The sequence below is a fragment of the Desmodus rotundus genome, chromosome 3, assembly GCF_022682495.2.
Source record: "Desmodus rotundus isolate HL8 chromosome 3, HLdesRot8A.1, whole genome shotgun sequence".
Taxonomy (NCBI): Eukaryota; Metazoa; Chordata; class Mammalia; order Chiroptera; family Phyllostomidae; genus Desmodus; species Desmodus rotundus.
This window is the reverse complement of record NC_071389.1, coordinates 97248960-97264037: the sequence shown is the minus strand read 5'-3', so window position 1 is coordinate 97264037 and position 15078 is coordinate 97248960. Positions and strand designations below refer to the sequence as shown.

The window sequence follows — 15078 nt, the reverse complement described above, 5'->3', positions numbered from 1 at the left end:
AGAAGGTGCTATTATTGTTCTAATTTTATAGCCAGGTAAACTGAGGCTTAAGAAGCCAAGGAGCCTGCCCCAGGCAGTTTGGCTGGTGAAGGACACAGATTGGATGGGAGCTCCCATTGGAATCCCCACCAGGGCCACCATGGGTACTCTCTTGGTCAAGGGTACAGTGTGGGCAGCACAGGTGCTGTGATCTACTTACCACCAGGACAGGGAGCCAGGTCATCTGCTTGTAGTCTCCCACGTGGGCCATCCTCTCCCACAGGTTCACCTTAAAGACACACTTCATTAGTAGCAGTAGCCTGCAGGACTTGAGGCAGCTCCAGGGCTGACTGGCCGTGGCCCTGCCCCTACCCTGGGTCTGGCTGCCTTCCTTGTATCCTCCTGGGTCTGACGGACCTCCCAGCAAGCAGAGTGAGGAACGGATATGCTCTAAAAGAAAAGGCACATTTAAACTGAGCCCCAGGCCCCTTGGACTGACTCACTCCATCGCTGTCCTCCCAGCATCACCCCATCCCTGGGAAAGAGCTCCAGAGAGGAGGGACCAGAGCACACTCAAGGCCACAGCTGAAGCTGGGCAATGACCAATTGTTTCATCTGCTGGGAGAGTCCGAAGAACTCTGGCATGTGTGCTCTAGGCTAGTGCTGATCCCCTGGCTCCAGGGGAGAACTGGAGATAGTACCTTCTCCCCACCCTACTTCCTGCTCTCCCAGCTCCTCTGTAAGGTCTTCCCTCTCTCCATGAAGAATGGGTCATCTGTCAAAGTGATTGGGAGAATTTATCAGTCCAACCACTGAACTTTACAGTTGAGACAATTGAAGCCAGAGATGTTAGTGACTTTCTTAAGGTCACACAGCTAACAGACAGAGGATGGCTACAGCTCAGGCATTCAGATGCTTTCCCCCAACCACTAAATTAATGCATTGCTTTGAAGGAGAAGGTATTATTTTTCGCCTTTCTACTTTCAGAATGGGAGATATATGTTTCCAGGTCAAAGCAATCTTACCTGGGAGCCTGGCTATACAAAGAGAGATAATGTGAGCACCTAAATTCCCCAGTGGCTGGGCACATGCTGGGTCGCTGTTATCTTGTTTTGACAGAGGGGATGAATTATTGACAAAACAGCATGCTGAGTTATGTGAGGAGCCTTCAGAATCAACCACAGACTTAGACCATGAGTCACCTCTGAATGCTCTTGTTCTCAGTGAGCCATTGTTGTCCCAAAATACCACCCCAAAATGACTACAGAGGCACACAAAGAAGGAAACTGATACTTGGGAAAGCCAGTATTTTTATGTTTGTTTATGGAGAAAAGACCTGAACTTTATCTGTACAGTACTACATCCTAAAAGCATTAGGGAGAAAAGCAGCCAAAAGATTATTTATTGGAAATAGGAAGTTAAGTTTGAGAAGGAGAGAGGACTATGCAAGTCAGGAGCTGGGGAAAGGGCAGGAGTAGGAAAATCATGGGACTCTTAGGTGGGTGGCTGGGTAGGGCTGGTGCAGAGGACGAGTAAACTCCTTGAACGAATAGACACGGTAGATCTTCTTTTCTAATTCGCCTCCTCCCCTAGGACTTAGCATCTTGCTCAGTAAGATTTGGGGTAGGGAGGAGAGAATACATATTTAGCAGCAGCACCTTATATAAATGTATAGCAAGAGGCCAGGGAGGAATGAATTTGAAGAACTTTGAGCCCACCTGCCTCTTAGCTTCAGCCTCCCTTCCAGGGAGCATGTGGCTCTGGCTCCCCTCAACTCCAGGATGCCTGTCCAACCCCTCACTTCCACCTGCTCACGCCTGCCTCCTGCAGGAGCAACAAGCACCCATACTTCTCAAAGAAGAGGCCTGGTAAAATCAAGCTTTAGTTATCCTGCTTACTTATCATTACAACTAACAAAAAACCTAGTGGAACACTGTACAGAGTCAAGACAGGAAGAAATCACACAGACTGTCCACGTTTGTATTTGTAAAAGTTTCTGTATACACAGAAGCAGGTCTGGAGTGACATCCACTGCATTTTCAGCAAAGATTTTTTGGCAGCGATGAGATTGTGGGGGTGAATAAGGATTGAGGGAAGGTATGAGGAAAAATTCCCTTTATATACAGTTCCTATCATCAGAAAGATTTAGAAGAGTATGTATGAATTTTATGATCAGGAAAAAGGACAATAAAGACATTTTGGGGGGAAGAAGCACATCTCTGTTCAGAGGATGGGCAGGGGAAGATGTCCCAGGGGGTCTGGATCTTTCCCAGGATCTTTCCCCTATTAGCACTGTTACCTTGGACTATAAGTCTTTCACCTAATGAGTAACATTAGTAGTCTTTGAGATGGGGTGAGGTTTCAGGAATGTCTTGAAGAGATACAAAACTTGTCCTTTAGTGATTTCCAGCATACTGTCTTGCAATTCAGCACCACATTTAAATTTTATTTATTTATTTATTTATTTATTTATTTATTTATTTATTTTTAGACAGAGGGAAAGGGAGGGAGAAAGACAGGGGGAGACCAATGTGTGGTTGCCTCTCACATGCTCCATACTGGGGGTCTGACCCACAACCCAGGCACATGTCCTGATTGGGAATCAACCCAGCGACCCTTTGGTTTGCAGGCCCACACTCAATCCACTGAACCACACCAGCTGGGACACCACATTTACTTTTGAAAGACACTAAAGGATGAAGGTAAGATTTGTGCATCCAGACACACCATTGTGAAATCCTGAGTGCTTTCCTTCTAGCAGTGAGCAAACTGGGGTAGGTAGAGTGGGAAGCTGAGGGAGGCCTGACCTGCAGTCTTACTAGGTGGGTAGTGTAGGTTGCAAACAAAGGTCAAAAGGGAACTTAAAGTCCATGTTCCCTTGCACTCTGAGGGAACTCTCCCTTTAGGACAGTGGGTAGCAGAGACGGGTTTCCATTGAGTCAGGCCAGAAGCTCTCCCAAGGCAAGCTGATGCTTGAAGGACTTCCAAGAACATCACATGGGGTTCTGACTTAATTGACTTCTAATTATAGCTGATCCTGGGAGGGCTTCCCTATAAACATGGAGAAGGACTGGCTGCAGTGTCAACTAGGAGCACTCACTGAAAGGTTTTTTTAAAGATGTTCCCAGGCTAATGGAAGGAGACAGGAAAGAAAAACAAATAAATATGCAAAGCCAAACAAAAAGTTTGTAGCTTGGATGCATTGCTATTATTATTAACAATTGTCCAAGAAGGCAAGTCAGGTCAGGGAAGGAAGCTGAGGGCAGCCCTCTCTTTAGGATTTCATTCCTGAGGTCTGCCGGGCCTTCAAAGAATACAGTTATTCCTCAGGAAGGAGTCCAGCAAGCTGGTGGGTCATCCCCTTCTGGTTGTTTGGTTTTGGAAGTCCCCAAACCCCTGTGTAGGGCAGGGCAGGGCACTGCAGGGTTGATGCCTACCAGCTGCAGAGATCAGAGTGGGAAGAGCTGAGCAGGTGCTCTGAATCCTGACATGAGTTCTGTGCCTTCCCTAACTGTTGACGGTAAAGGGGAAATGGGTGTGGGGGGACCAAAAACTCTCTTCCCATAATCTAATACACAAGGCTACTGCTAACTTTGTGGAATTGACTGATTGGTGAATGGTCTAGTTCAGGGATCTGCAGCCAGCAGTACGGCCCACATATGAATACAGCCACCACCTGTAAACACACTGCCATAGCACCTCTTACAGTCTCACGACTGTGGCTGCTGTCATGGCAACACAGAGAGCCTGTGGCTAAGCTCTGACCACCCTGTCCTAGTTGACTGCTTCTCCTTCCTCCCACTGACTCTTTACTTCTCTGCCTTGTGGCCATTCCTTTCTTAACATTATTTCCACCTAAAATAACAACACAACAATAAAAACAACAGCTTATGACTATTGGAACTCTGAGCCCTGCCCAGACACTGCACCAGCTTGATTCTCACTACCATAAGTGAGCTCTGCATCAGGCTCAGTGGGGAGAATGGGCTTGAACTGTAGGCCCATTTAGAAAGATATATGCCACTGGAATGACTGGTGTGTTTTGTTTCTATGCCAACCTTTGATCTCAGCCAGGGAATCCCAGACCTGCTGTTAATCAAATAGGGAACAAAAGTGTATTGATTAAAAGCAAGAGCTGAATGAATCACATTTTGCTTGGGCAAGTTATGTCGCCTCTTGGTGGTTTGGTAAAATGAGCATAACAAGAATGCCCTCCTCACGTGAGAAAGGAAGACAGGAGGATTCCCCAACTAAAACCTGGCCTCCCCTCTGTTACCACCTTCCCAGTCCCAGTCTAGGCATTTCTGGCACGAGGTTTTCCTGTAACAACATCCTGTAATGGCAAGTCTTTGGCCAACACCAGGCAGTCTGGTCTCTGGATACTGGGCTGAGGATGGTGCTCTGGGAACAGTCATTGGTGTTGGGTTCCAAGCCCTCCAGTGCTATCAGGGGTACTGTGGACACCATGCAGATTTGCCTGAGCTAAGCACTGCCAAGGCCCTGTCCTCACGCCACGCCCTGTCCTCCACCCTCCGCAGCCCTTTTCAAACTCTAGAACTGGGAAAGAAAAGCAAAACAGAGTTTTCTTCCAAATGTGTAAAGCTTCTGCATTTCCTAACATGTAAAGCTTCTCTCACAAGCTATGGGAAGTAAGAATCAATCAGGAACAAATTGGAAAAATACTTGGGTCTAAAATATGAAGTTGGGCATCCATCAAGAAATCTCTCCATGGGCCTCATGTCGACAGCACAGATAAGCATCTGACAAAACTTGCTCTGGGATGAGGTGGGTGCTGGGCACAAAAAAAAGACTCGTGGTAGCTCACAGGGGGTGGCCATTAGCAGGCTTGTGGTTTGTTAACCTTAGAGGCCTAGAATTGGGATATAGTAACTCTGCAGTGTTTTGGTTACATTCATTCAAAAATATGAAGCATCTCCAGTCTAGCCCACTTCTGGGCTGGCATGGAGCTCACAAGAAGGAGGCCTAGCTCCAGGTGATTGGAAATTGAGGAGAGCCAGATGGTCACCTGCAGTTTGGGGGCTGGGTGTACAAGATGCTCAGGTGTGTGGGACAGGGAGGTGTGGGCTGGACTGGAGGGCTGAGCATAAGACCAGACAAAGCTGAGAGATTGCAATGGGTCTTGTGCAGAAGCTGTGTGTTGGAGCAAAGAGGGGCAGGGACCAGCTCTCTACTGCAGTGAAAGAAGGGGAGACACACAGAAGAAATAAATATCACAATGTGACCTAATACACATGTATTACCAAGGTAATCGATATAAAAGTTAAATGAAACAACATTTATACTTACTGCATGAAATATACTATGACCTATTCTGTCCTTTTATTTTTATTCCATTAAAAGTGGTGGTAGTTGCAGCACATGAAGTTGATTTCATGACCAATTTTTGGGACATGTTTTGTAATCTGAAAACCACTGTCCAGGGTAGAAAGCATGTGGAAACCTGTTAGGAGGCAATAGTGTCAGTGATGACAGAGCACAGAAGCTGACCCAGGTCTCCATAAAGCTATTGGGTACATCTGAGGCTGCTATTGAGCAGAAAGCAGAGACAGGTAGGTGGTGTTGGAGACAGTGGATATATTCAGGGGCATGAAGAATCTCCAAGAGAAGGCAGCCTGTATGAGTTGAGCTCAGGAGAAAGATCTGTGTAAGGGAGAGACCTGGTTGTCGTAGTACCCAGGCGACTTGGGTTCTAATGAGCTGCTTGTGAAGCCACAGGATGCATCCCTTCCTCTTATGCTGGATACAGACCCATTCGTTCATGAAATAGAGGCCCTGGTCTAGGCCTTGGGAAGGGAAGAGAGAAACAGAGGTGCCCTTGTCCTCATGCACTTTCCTTTCTCCCAACATGAATATACCAGGTTGTCTGCCACTGGATCACAGGCTCTGAGCAGAGCCTTTCCATAACTCATGAGAAAACCAGGATTTAAGCAGATGGAAGCACATCCTTCTGGGCCCATGGGAAGGGAATTGGTGGCCCAAAGATTCCACATTTGGCAAAATGATAACAAATACTTGCAATTTCTCTATAAGTTTAACATTATTTCAAGGTAAAAAGTTAAAAAATGGTACCATACCTTAACATGCAGCTAAACTGTATCTAAAACAACTAACCAAGGGGTAAAGAAGAGCCTTGCTTATTTGGAAATAAGCTGTTTGTTCCTCCACAGCTCATCTAGAGAAGACAGAAAGTGAGGCTGCTGTTTTCAGTTCCATGTGAAGTATGGTGTGAGCAGAGGGGCCATGGGAACTTGTAGGGCTACAGCACCCCCAGCGCTACCCCAGAAGCTCTTAGAGGCACATGCACTCCAGACCTACACCCCAGCCCCCATCACTGCACCTCTGGCGTTGGGTCCCAAATATGGATAGAAGGCCCATGGACTCCACAGACATGCTGTGCTAACCTGCTTCCTAGGGTCTTGCCAACAGCACACCTGTGGCCTGTCTCTCCCTGAGGCCGGTAGCCTCATTCCCTAATCTCCTCAGCTTCATTTGTCAGCTGTGCCAGCACCCATCCTTCTCCTCACTTACATTTCTTGCTGGATCAGTACTTCTTAGGCACTGTAGCCTGTGTTAATTCATCGAATCCTCACCACTGCCCTGCAGGTAGGCACTCCTAAAACTCATGTAAGTGAATGAGCACCAGGTCACCTGGGATGTAGACACAGCTTTTTATTCAAAGGGTAGGAAAAGGTAGGCAGGGATTGTGGAGTCCCTTGGGGGTGGATTTCATGAGGTTTGCTTTATTGGTGGTCCCATAACTTTCTCCAGAGGCAGTGTGCTTTCTTTTCTATAAAAGCAGGATAATGCAGTCCCTCCCCAATCGAGTAATTGCTGTGACAAAAGATGACTCCAGCGTGGCAGGGCTTGGCAGGCTTGAAAGCAGTCTAATAGTAACAGGTGAAAGTATTCCTAGCAAACAAGTCACAGTGGCTACCATGTAGCAACAACTGGGCTTGTGGGAGAGGGTTGACTTTCTTAGCTAAGATAAGTAGGAGTACCTACCATCTTCATGAGCAACTTAGAAAGAACAATAATGTCTTCTTCTTTAAGAGCATGTGGCAGTTTTCAACACACTTTGTTTTGCACGGGTTCCTAGGAAGGTCAGTTAGATAGTGAGACTGCCACATTCCAAGAGGCAGCTCAGGACAGTCATGCAGCTTCTTTCCCAATCAGAATGTGGCAGCTTCAGCCATGAATCCTGTTGCTGGCACCCAGACTTGACCACAGCCCATAGCAGCCTTCCCAGGAAATGACCTCCTGCCTTGCGGAAGGCCTTCTCAGAAGCTCTCTGTGATATTTCTAACCCATAGAGAAGACTCCAGGAAGAATAGAGGGATCTTGAGTGTAGGTATGTGAGAATTATGGGCAGTAGCCTTGCCTTGGGGACTAGATATAACACATGTGATGTGAGAGGAACCACTGTCAAGGGGAAGTAAGAGGCTATTGCTTGCTCCGTCGTTCGCAGCTACTGCTGAGCCTGTGACTCCAGAAGGGGTGAGAGTAGAAAAGGGGTCAAAATGCTTTCCTTTCACACCTGCCAAGTGGAGACTTGACCTTTTCCTCCCAAGTCTAGAGTTAGGCTGGATATTCAGACAAGGCTGAAAAAAAAGGTAAAATCTGAGAACAATATCTATGCAGCCTTTTTGCCCAAAGTGGGGTCTGGGGTCCAGCAGCCTCAGCATCATGTGGGAGCTTGTGAGAAATGCTGACTCTCAGGACCTCCTGACCTGTTACATCAGAGTCTGCATTCTAATCAGGTCCCTTGGTGCTCTGTGCACACAGGAAAGTTTGTAAATTTTGAGCTAGACAACCTCCTTATAGCATCTTACTTGCAGACCTTGGTTAATCCCCCCTTGCAGACCCATGCAGGGATTTTTTTCCCTGGTTGTCTCCCTACTTACATTCTGACCTCTCCCAAGGAACCAATGATGTCTTTAGCATTACCCCATAGAGAACTGTGCACTAGACACTGCGACCCCTTTGCTGTTGTCTGTTGGTTCATTCATTTGGCAGTTTGCAGAGCTGCTACTGTCCTATAAGCAGTCCTATTGGCCCTTGGGCACAGTGACAGACAGACAAGGTCCCTGCCCTATTAGACCTTTAGATGACATTGAACACATAATTATACAAAGTTTAGGCTACTTCCTGCATTTTTAAGGCCCGCTCCTTTGTGTCCAGTTTCCTTCTGGGCAGCTTACCTCCTGCGATGGCCTTCACTCTCTGAGGGGTGGCTGTGCCTCAGTAGACATTTGTAATCATGGCTGCCTCCAGACTTCAGACACGAACAATAGCAGCAACGAGGTTATGCTCTGCTTGTTATCACCTTGGGAATTTGGAGAGTCACCACATGGGCCTCAGGTGGCTTCATGTGCTTTGGTCCAGCTGGGCCATCCCTTGGCTCCATCTGACCACTGTTGAATGAGGAGATGCTGCCTCTCCCCTAAAGGCTTCTTCTCTCTGGGAAGGCAACTTTAAACTTCAGAGCCACACCTTAGGTACTGGCCATCCCCAATCTGCAGGAAGGGGTTGAGGCAAAGAGACTGTGGGAAGCCTTTGTAGGAATGAGGCCTTCAGAGTTACTTTTTTAAGTGTGTAGATAGAGGTCTCTCTGACTTTAGCTACTTCCCTCTTCCAGTGTGCTCTTCTGCCAGAGGGTGCTCAGTGGTGCCGCCAGTTGACTGTGCTCCCTCCTCCTTATCTGGCTGCAGTGACTAGGGACAGAGGCCCCACCAGCCCCCTGGGAAGCACAGTGCTAGCTACCTTTGGGGTGTCCCACATCACAAAACAGGAAACAGGAGAGGTCTGTGGCTGGCCCTCCCTGGTTTTTAGCACAAAATCTTTGTGTGAGGAGGCAAGGCTCTGGCAGCTGTCTGTGTTCTAGAGAGGCAGCCATATAGCTGGCTCCCAGCTCCCTGCTGTGGGGTAGCTCGAGATATGGCTTCTCTACCTCAGAACAGGTGGCTACTTGGCCAGAAGCCATGAGTGAGGAAGCCATGAGTGAGCCTGTGTGGAGTCCCAGTGTCCTCAAGGACCCTGTGTTTATCAACCCTGTAGCACTTCGACATGCTACCAGGGCTACCTCCCTACTGCCACTGTTCCCTCATTTACCCTATAAGTAGCACCAAAGCTGAGGGTGCACTGCAGTCACTTTGCACTGATCTGCAGCCAAGGGTAGTTTACCCTGTTATTGAGTAATAAATAGCATGTCAACATCTGCTGGTCCTCTGGGTGTATTTTTTGGAATATCGTGAACACATAAGTAGCTCCCTGGTTTGGTGCTCCTGTGTTACAATTGGTGTCATGAACAAGATATTCCAGAAAATACCCCTGTTGAGTTGACTGCATATGACAACATGCTGGGCAGGGGAGCACCAGGGGAATCCCAGGAAGAGTGGGGGGTAATCCTGAGAATAGCAGAGGTAACCCCGGAGTGCTGCACCAGTATTGAAAGGATGCCTCCAATGCTCCTGTGGGCCTTGGAGAACTTTTAAAGGGGTCAGAGGACCTATGCAGGGAAATGGAATAGGCTGCCAAAACAAAAGTAAGGCAGTTAGAGGGTAAGTTCAAATTAGAGAGAAAAACGAGGAGATAATATTCTAAGGCTAGTCCCACACCCTTCTTGAAATTTTGTTGTTGTTTTAAATTTTGCTCTTGTTTCTGTTTTGAAAGGAGTGGCTTAGGTTGCATTTTAGACTAATTACAATTGTATTGCTAATGGTCTGGTTAAGTGGGTTAAGATCTTTAATGTGCAAGCTCTTGTGTTGTTAAATTATAAGGATTCTACTCAGAAAAGATTTAAAATGATGGTTTAAAGAGCAGAAAAGATCTATGTCCTCTCTCAGAAAGTAAAACTCTGGAAAAAAAGAAAAAAAGTCGTGTTGTTTGGGGCATCTGGATGGCAGATGTGACTAAACCCTATTAAAGCCTCTATATGAACTTTTAAGATTCTGGTGGGCATGAAGATCGATTCATCTTGCAGACACCTAAGAGAAGCCTTGTCACCCTACCTCCGCCTCTACGTCAGAGGCAGCAGGTACCACTGCTACCTTATTATCACCTGTGAATGCCTGTGGTATAAATTGGGCTGCTTCTCTGCTTCCCCTGCAACTGCTTTGGGATCCAGCATGTTACTGTTTGGTGAGACAAGAAAACCTGGAATGCTGAAAAGACCAGAGTTAGACCCTGTTACACCCATAAACATCAGCTCAAGACCAGTGAGCACAGGAGATTAAGGAGACAGCACCACTCAATCCCATTGGCATTCTACCATAGAAGTTCATACCATAAACCCGGGGAGTCAGAATAGATCAATTTAAGAAGCAGAGGCTAACAAGAACAGTCTCACAAACAATGGGAAGACAAAGAAACAATCCCCAAATGAAAGGAAAGGAGGAAGCCTCAGAAAGAATGCTAACTGAAAAAGAGGCAACTCAACTATTAGATACTGAGTTCAAAGCAATGGTTATCAGGAAGCTCACTGAGCTCTCTGAGCTCAAAGAGAACTATCAGAAACTACAGGGAAACTGAAATGAACTCACTGCAAACTATATCAACATGAAAAAGGAAATAGAAACTATCAACAAGGGTCAAGAGGAAATGAAGAATACAATTTCTGAATTGAAGAACACAGTAGAAGGAATGAAAACCAGACTTGATGAAGCAGAGGATCGGATCAGCAAGCTGGAGGACAAAGCAGAAAAAAACACCCAGAAAGAGCAAGAAAAGGAAAAGAGGCTCAGAAAGAATGAAGAGGCAATAAGGGAAATGCAGGACAACATGAAATGTAACAATATCCGTAAAATCGGAATACCAGAAGGAGAAGAAGAAGAGCAAGGGATAGAAAACCTGTTTGAATAAGTAATGATGGGAAATTTCCCTAATCTGAGGAGAGAAAAAGTCACCCAAATCCAGGAAACACAGAGAGTCCCAAGCAAGAGGAACCCAAAGAGGCCCACTGCAAGACACATCATAATTAAAATGGCAAATCTCCAAGACAAAGAGAGGATCTTAAAGGCAGCAAGGAAGAAACAGGAAGTAACATACAAGGGAGCCCCAATAAGGTTAGCAAATGACTTCTCAATGGAAACACTCCAAGCCAGAAGAGAATGGCAAAAAATATTCCAAGTAATGAGAACCAGAGGCCTGCAACCAAGGCTACTTTACCCAGCAAGGCTCTCAATCAAGATAGAAGGCCAAATAAAGAGTTTCCCAGACAAAAGAAATCTAAAAGAATACACTTCCACCAAACCAGCTCTGCAAGAGATGCTAAAGGGACTGCTTTAAGGAAAGGAAGGAAAAGAGAAAGAGAGAAAAACACAGGTAGGAAAAAAAGGCAATGAATAACTACCTATCGATAATAACCTTAAATGTAAATGGATTAAATGCTCCAATCAAGACATAGAATAACTGAATGGATAAGAAAACATGACCCACACATATGCTGCCTACAAGAGACTCATCTCAGGACAAAAGACCTACACAGACTGAAAGTGAAGGGCTGGAAACAAATTTTCCAAGCAAACGGACAGGAAAAAAAAAGCAGGGGTAGCAATACTCATATCAGACAAAATAGACTTCCAAAGAAGGGCCATAAAGAGAGACCCGGATGGTCATTTCATAATACTCAAAGGAAGAATCCACCAAGAAGACATAAACATTGTAAATATATATGCACCCAACATAGGAGTACCCCAATACATTAAAATCTTGGAGGACTTCAAGAAAGATATTGACAGCAACACAATTATAGTAGGGGACTTTAACACCCCACTGTCAAAAATGGACAGGTCTTCCAAACAAAATATCAACAAGGATATTGTGTCACTGAACAATACCCTAGATGAAATGGACTTAACTGATATATATAGAGCTTTTCATCCCAAAGAAGCAAAATACACATACTTCAAGTGTACATGGAACTTTTTCAAAGATAGACCACATGATAGGACACAAAGCAAGCTTCAACAAATTCAAGAAAACTGAAATCATATCAAGCATTTTCTCTGACCACAAGGGACTGAAACTAGAAACCAACCCCAAAGGAAAAAACCCCAAACCCTCAAAATCATGGAGACTGAATAGCATGCTATTAAACAATGAATGGGTCAAGAACGAGATTATGGAAGAAATCAAAAACTTTCTGGAAACAAATGAAAATGAACTCACAACAACCCAAAACCTATGGGACACAGCAAAGGCAGTCCTGAGAGGGAAGTTCATAGCAATACAGGCCAACCTTAAAAAGATAGAAACATTTCAAACAAACAACCTAACCCGACACCTACAAGAACTTGAGAAACAACAACAAAGACAGCCCAGAGCAAGCAGAAGGAAGGAACTAACCAAGATCAGAGCAGAGTTAATTGACATAGAGACTAAAAGCACAGTTCTAAGGATCAATGAATCCAGGAGCTGGTTCTTTGAAAAGATAAACAAAATTGACAAGCCTTTAAGTAGGCTCATCAAGAAGAAAAGAGAGAGGACCCAAATAAACACAATTAAAAATTAAAAGGGAGAGATTACAACTGATACCACACAAATACAAAGGATTGTCAGAAATTACTACAAAGAACTGTATGCCAAGAAATGTGAAAACCTAGATGAAATGGACACATTTCTAGAAAAATATAACCTTCCAAAACTGAATGAAGAAGAAGCAGAAAACCTGAACAGACCAATAACAGCAGACGAAATTGAAGCAGTCATCAAAAAACTCCCAACACACAAAAGCCCTGGACCAGATGGTTTCACAGGAGAATTCTACAAAGCCTTTAAGGAAGAGCTAACCCCTATCCTTCACAGACTATTCGAAAAAATCCAAACTGATGGAAGACTCCCAAACTCTTTTTATGAAGCCAGCATCATCCTAATCTCAAAACCAGATGAAGACACAACGAAGAAAGAAAACTTCAGGCCAATATCGCTGATGAACATAGATGCTAAAATTCTCAACAAAATATTGGCAAACCGCATCCAGCAATACATTAAGAAGATCATACACCATGACCAAGTGGGGTCATCCCAGGGATGCAAGGATGGTAGAATATTCACAAATCAATAAACATAATACATCACATCAACAAGAGCAAAGACAAAACACATGATCATATCAATAGATGCGGAAAAAGCATTTGATAAGATACAGCACCCATTTCTGATAAAAACACTCAGCAAAGTGGGAATAAAGGGAGGAGTCCTCAACATCATAAAGGCCATATGTGAGACCCCTAGAGCCCACATCATACTCAATGGACAAAAACTTAGAGCTTTCCCAGTAAGATCAGGAACAAGACAAGGATGCCCTCTCTCACCACTCCTATTCAACATAGTATTGGAAGTCCTAGCCACAGCAATCAGACAAGAAAAAGCAATAAAAGGCATCCAAACTGGAAAGGAGGAAATGAAACTGTCACTCTTTGCAGATGACATGATAGTGTACATGGAAAATCCTATAGACTCCACCAAAAAACTACTCGACCTAATAAATGAATTTGGCAAAACAGCTGGATACAGAGTCAATACCCAGAAATCAAAGGCATTCCTGTACACCAACAATGAAACTGCAGAAACAGAAATCAGGAAAAAAATCCCACTTGATATAGCAACAAGAAAAATAAAGTACCTAGGAATCAACCTAAGCAAGGAGGTAAAAGACCTGTACTCAGAAAACTACACAACACTGAAGAAAGAAATTAAGGAAGACACAAACAAATGGAAGCATGGACCATGTTCATGGATTGGAAGAATTAACATCATCAAAATGGCCATACTACCCAAAGCAATTTATAGATTCAATGCAATCCCTATTAGAGTACCCATGACATGTTTCACAGATGTAGAACAAACATTTCAGAAATTTATATGGAACCATAAACGACCCCGAATAGCTGCAGCAATTTTGAGAAAGAAGAACAAAGCAGGAGGGATCACAATACCTGATATCAAACTGAATTACAAGGCCACGGTAATCAAAACAGTCTGGTACTGGCATAAAAACAGGCACATAGACCAATGGAACAGAACAGAGAGCCCAGAAATAAACCCAAGTCTTTACGGTCAATTAATATTTGACAAAGGAGGCAGGAGCAAAGAATGGAGCAAAAACAGCCTCTTCAACAGATGGTGTTGGGAGATCTGGACAGCTATGTGCAAAAAAATGAAACTCAATCACCAACTCACGCCATACACAAAAATAAAGTCAAGATGGATAAAAGACTTAAATATAAGTTGTAACACCATAAAAGTCCTAGAGGAAAACATTGGCAGGAAAATCTCAGACATTCCACACAGCAACATCCTCACAGACATGTCCCCTAAAGCAAGGGACATAAAGGAAAGAATAAACAAATGGGACCTCATCAAAATAAAAAGCTTGTGCATGGCTAAAGAAAACAGCACCAAATTACAAAGAGAACCAACAGCATGGGAAAACATATTTGCTAATGATACCTCAGACAAGGGCCTGATCTCCAAAATATATAAAGAACTCACACAACTCCATTCCAGAAAGACAAACAACCCAATTAAAAAATGGGCAAAGGACTTGAACAGACACTTCTCCAAGGAAGACATACAGAGGACCCAGAGACATATGAAAAGATGCTCAGCATCACTAGCCATCAGACAGATACAAATTAAAACCACAATGAGTTACCATCTCACACCAGTCAGAGTGGCCAACATAAACAAATCCACAAACAAATGTTGGAGAGGATGCAGAGAAAAGGGAACCCTAGTGCACTGGTGGTGGGAATGCAGACTGGTGAGGCCACTGTGGAAAACAGTGTGGACTTTCCTCAGAAAACTAAAAATATAACTGCCCTTTGACCCAGCAATTCCGCTGCTGGGATTATACCCTAAGAACACTGAAACACCAATCCAAAAGAACCTGTGCACCCCAATGTTCATAGCAGCACAATTTACAATAGCCAAGTACTGGAAGCAACCTAAGTGCCCATCAGCAAACGAGTGGATCCAAAAACTATGTTATATTTACACAATGGAATTCTACACAGCAGAGAGAAAGAAGGAGCTTATACCCTTTGTAGCAGCATGGATGGAACTGGAGAGCATTATCCT

General features: G+C 44.5%; 1 protein-coding gene across 1 annotated transcript in view; it reads right to left on the bottom strand.

Moving 5' to 3' along the window:
* EDAR (ectodysplasin A receptor) overlaps positions 1 to 15078 on the bottom strand; it is a 136907-nt gene that overhangs the window by 38776 nt on the left and 83053 nt on the right. The window contains exon 2 of the mRNA XM_045189179.2: positions 200 to 268. Within this exon, the coding sequence (XP_045045114.1) occupies positions 200 to 250 (51 nt within the window). The 5' untranslated portion in view covers positions 251 to 268. The remainder of the gene's footprint in view (positions 1 to 199; positions 269 to 15078) is intronic.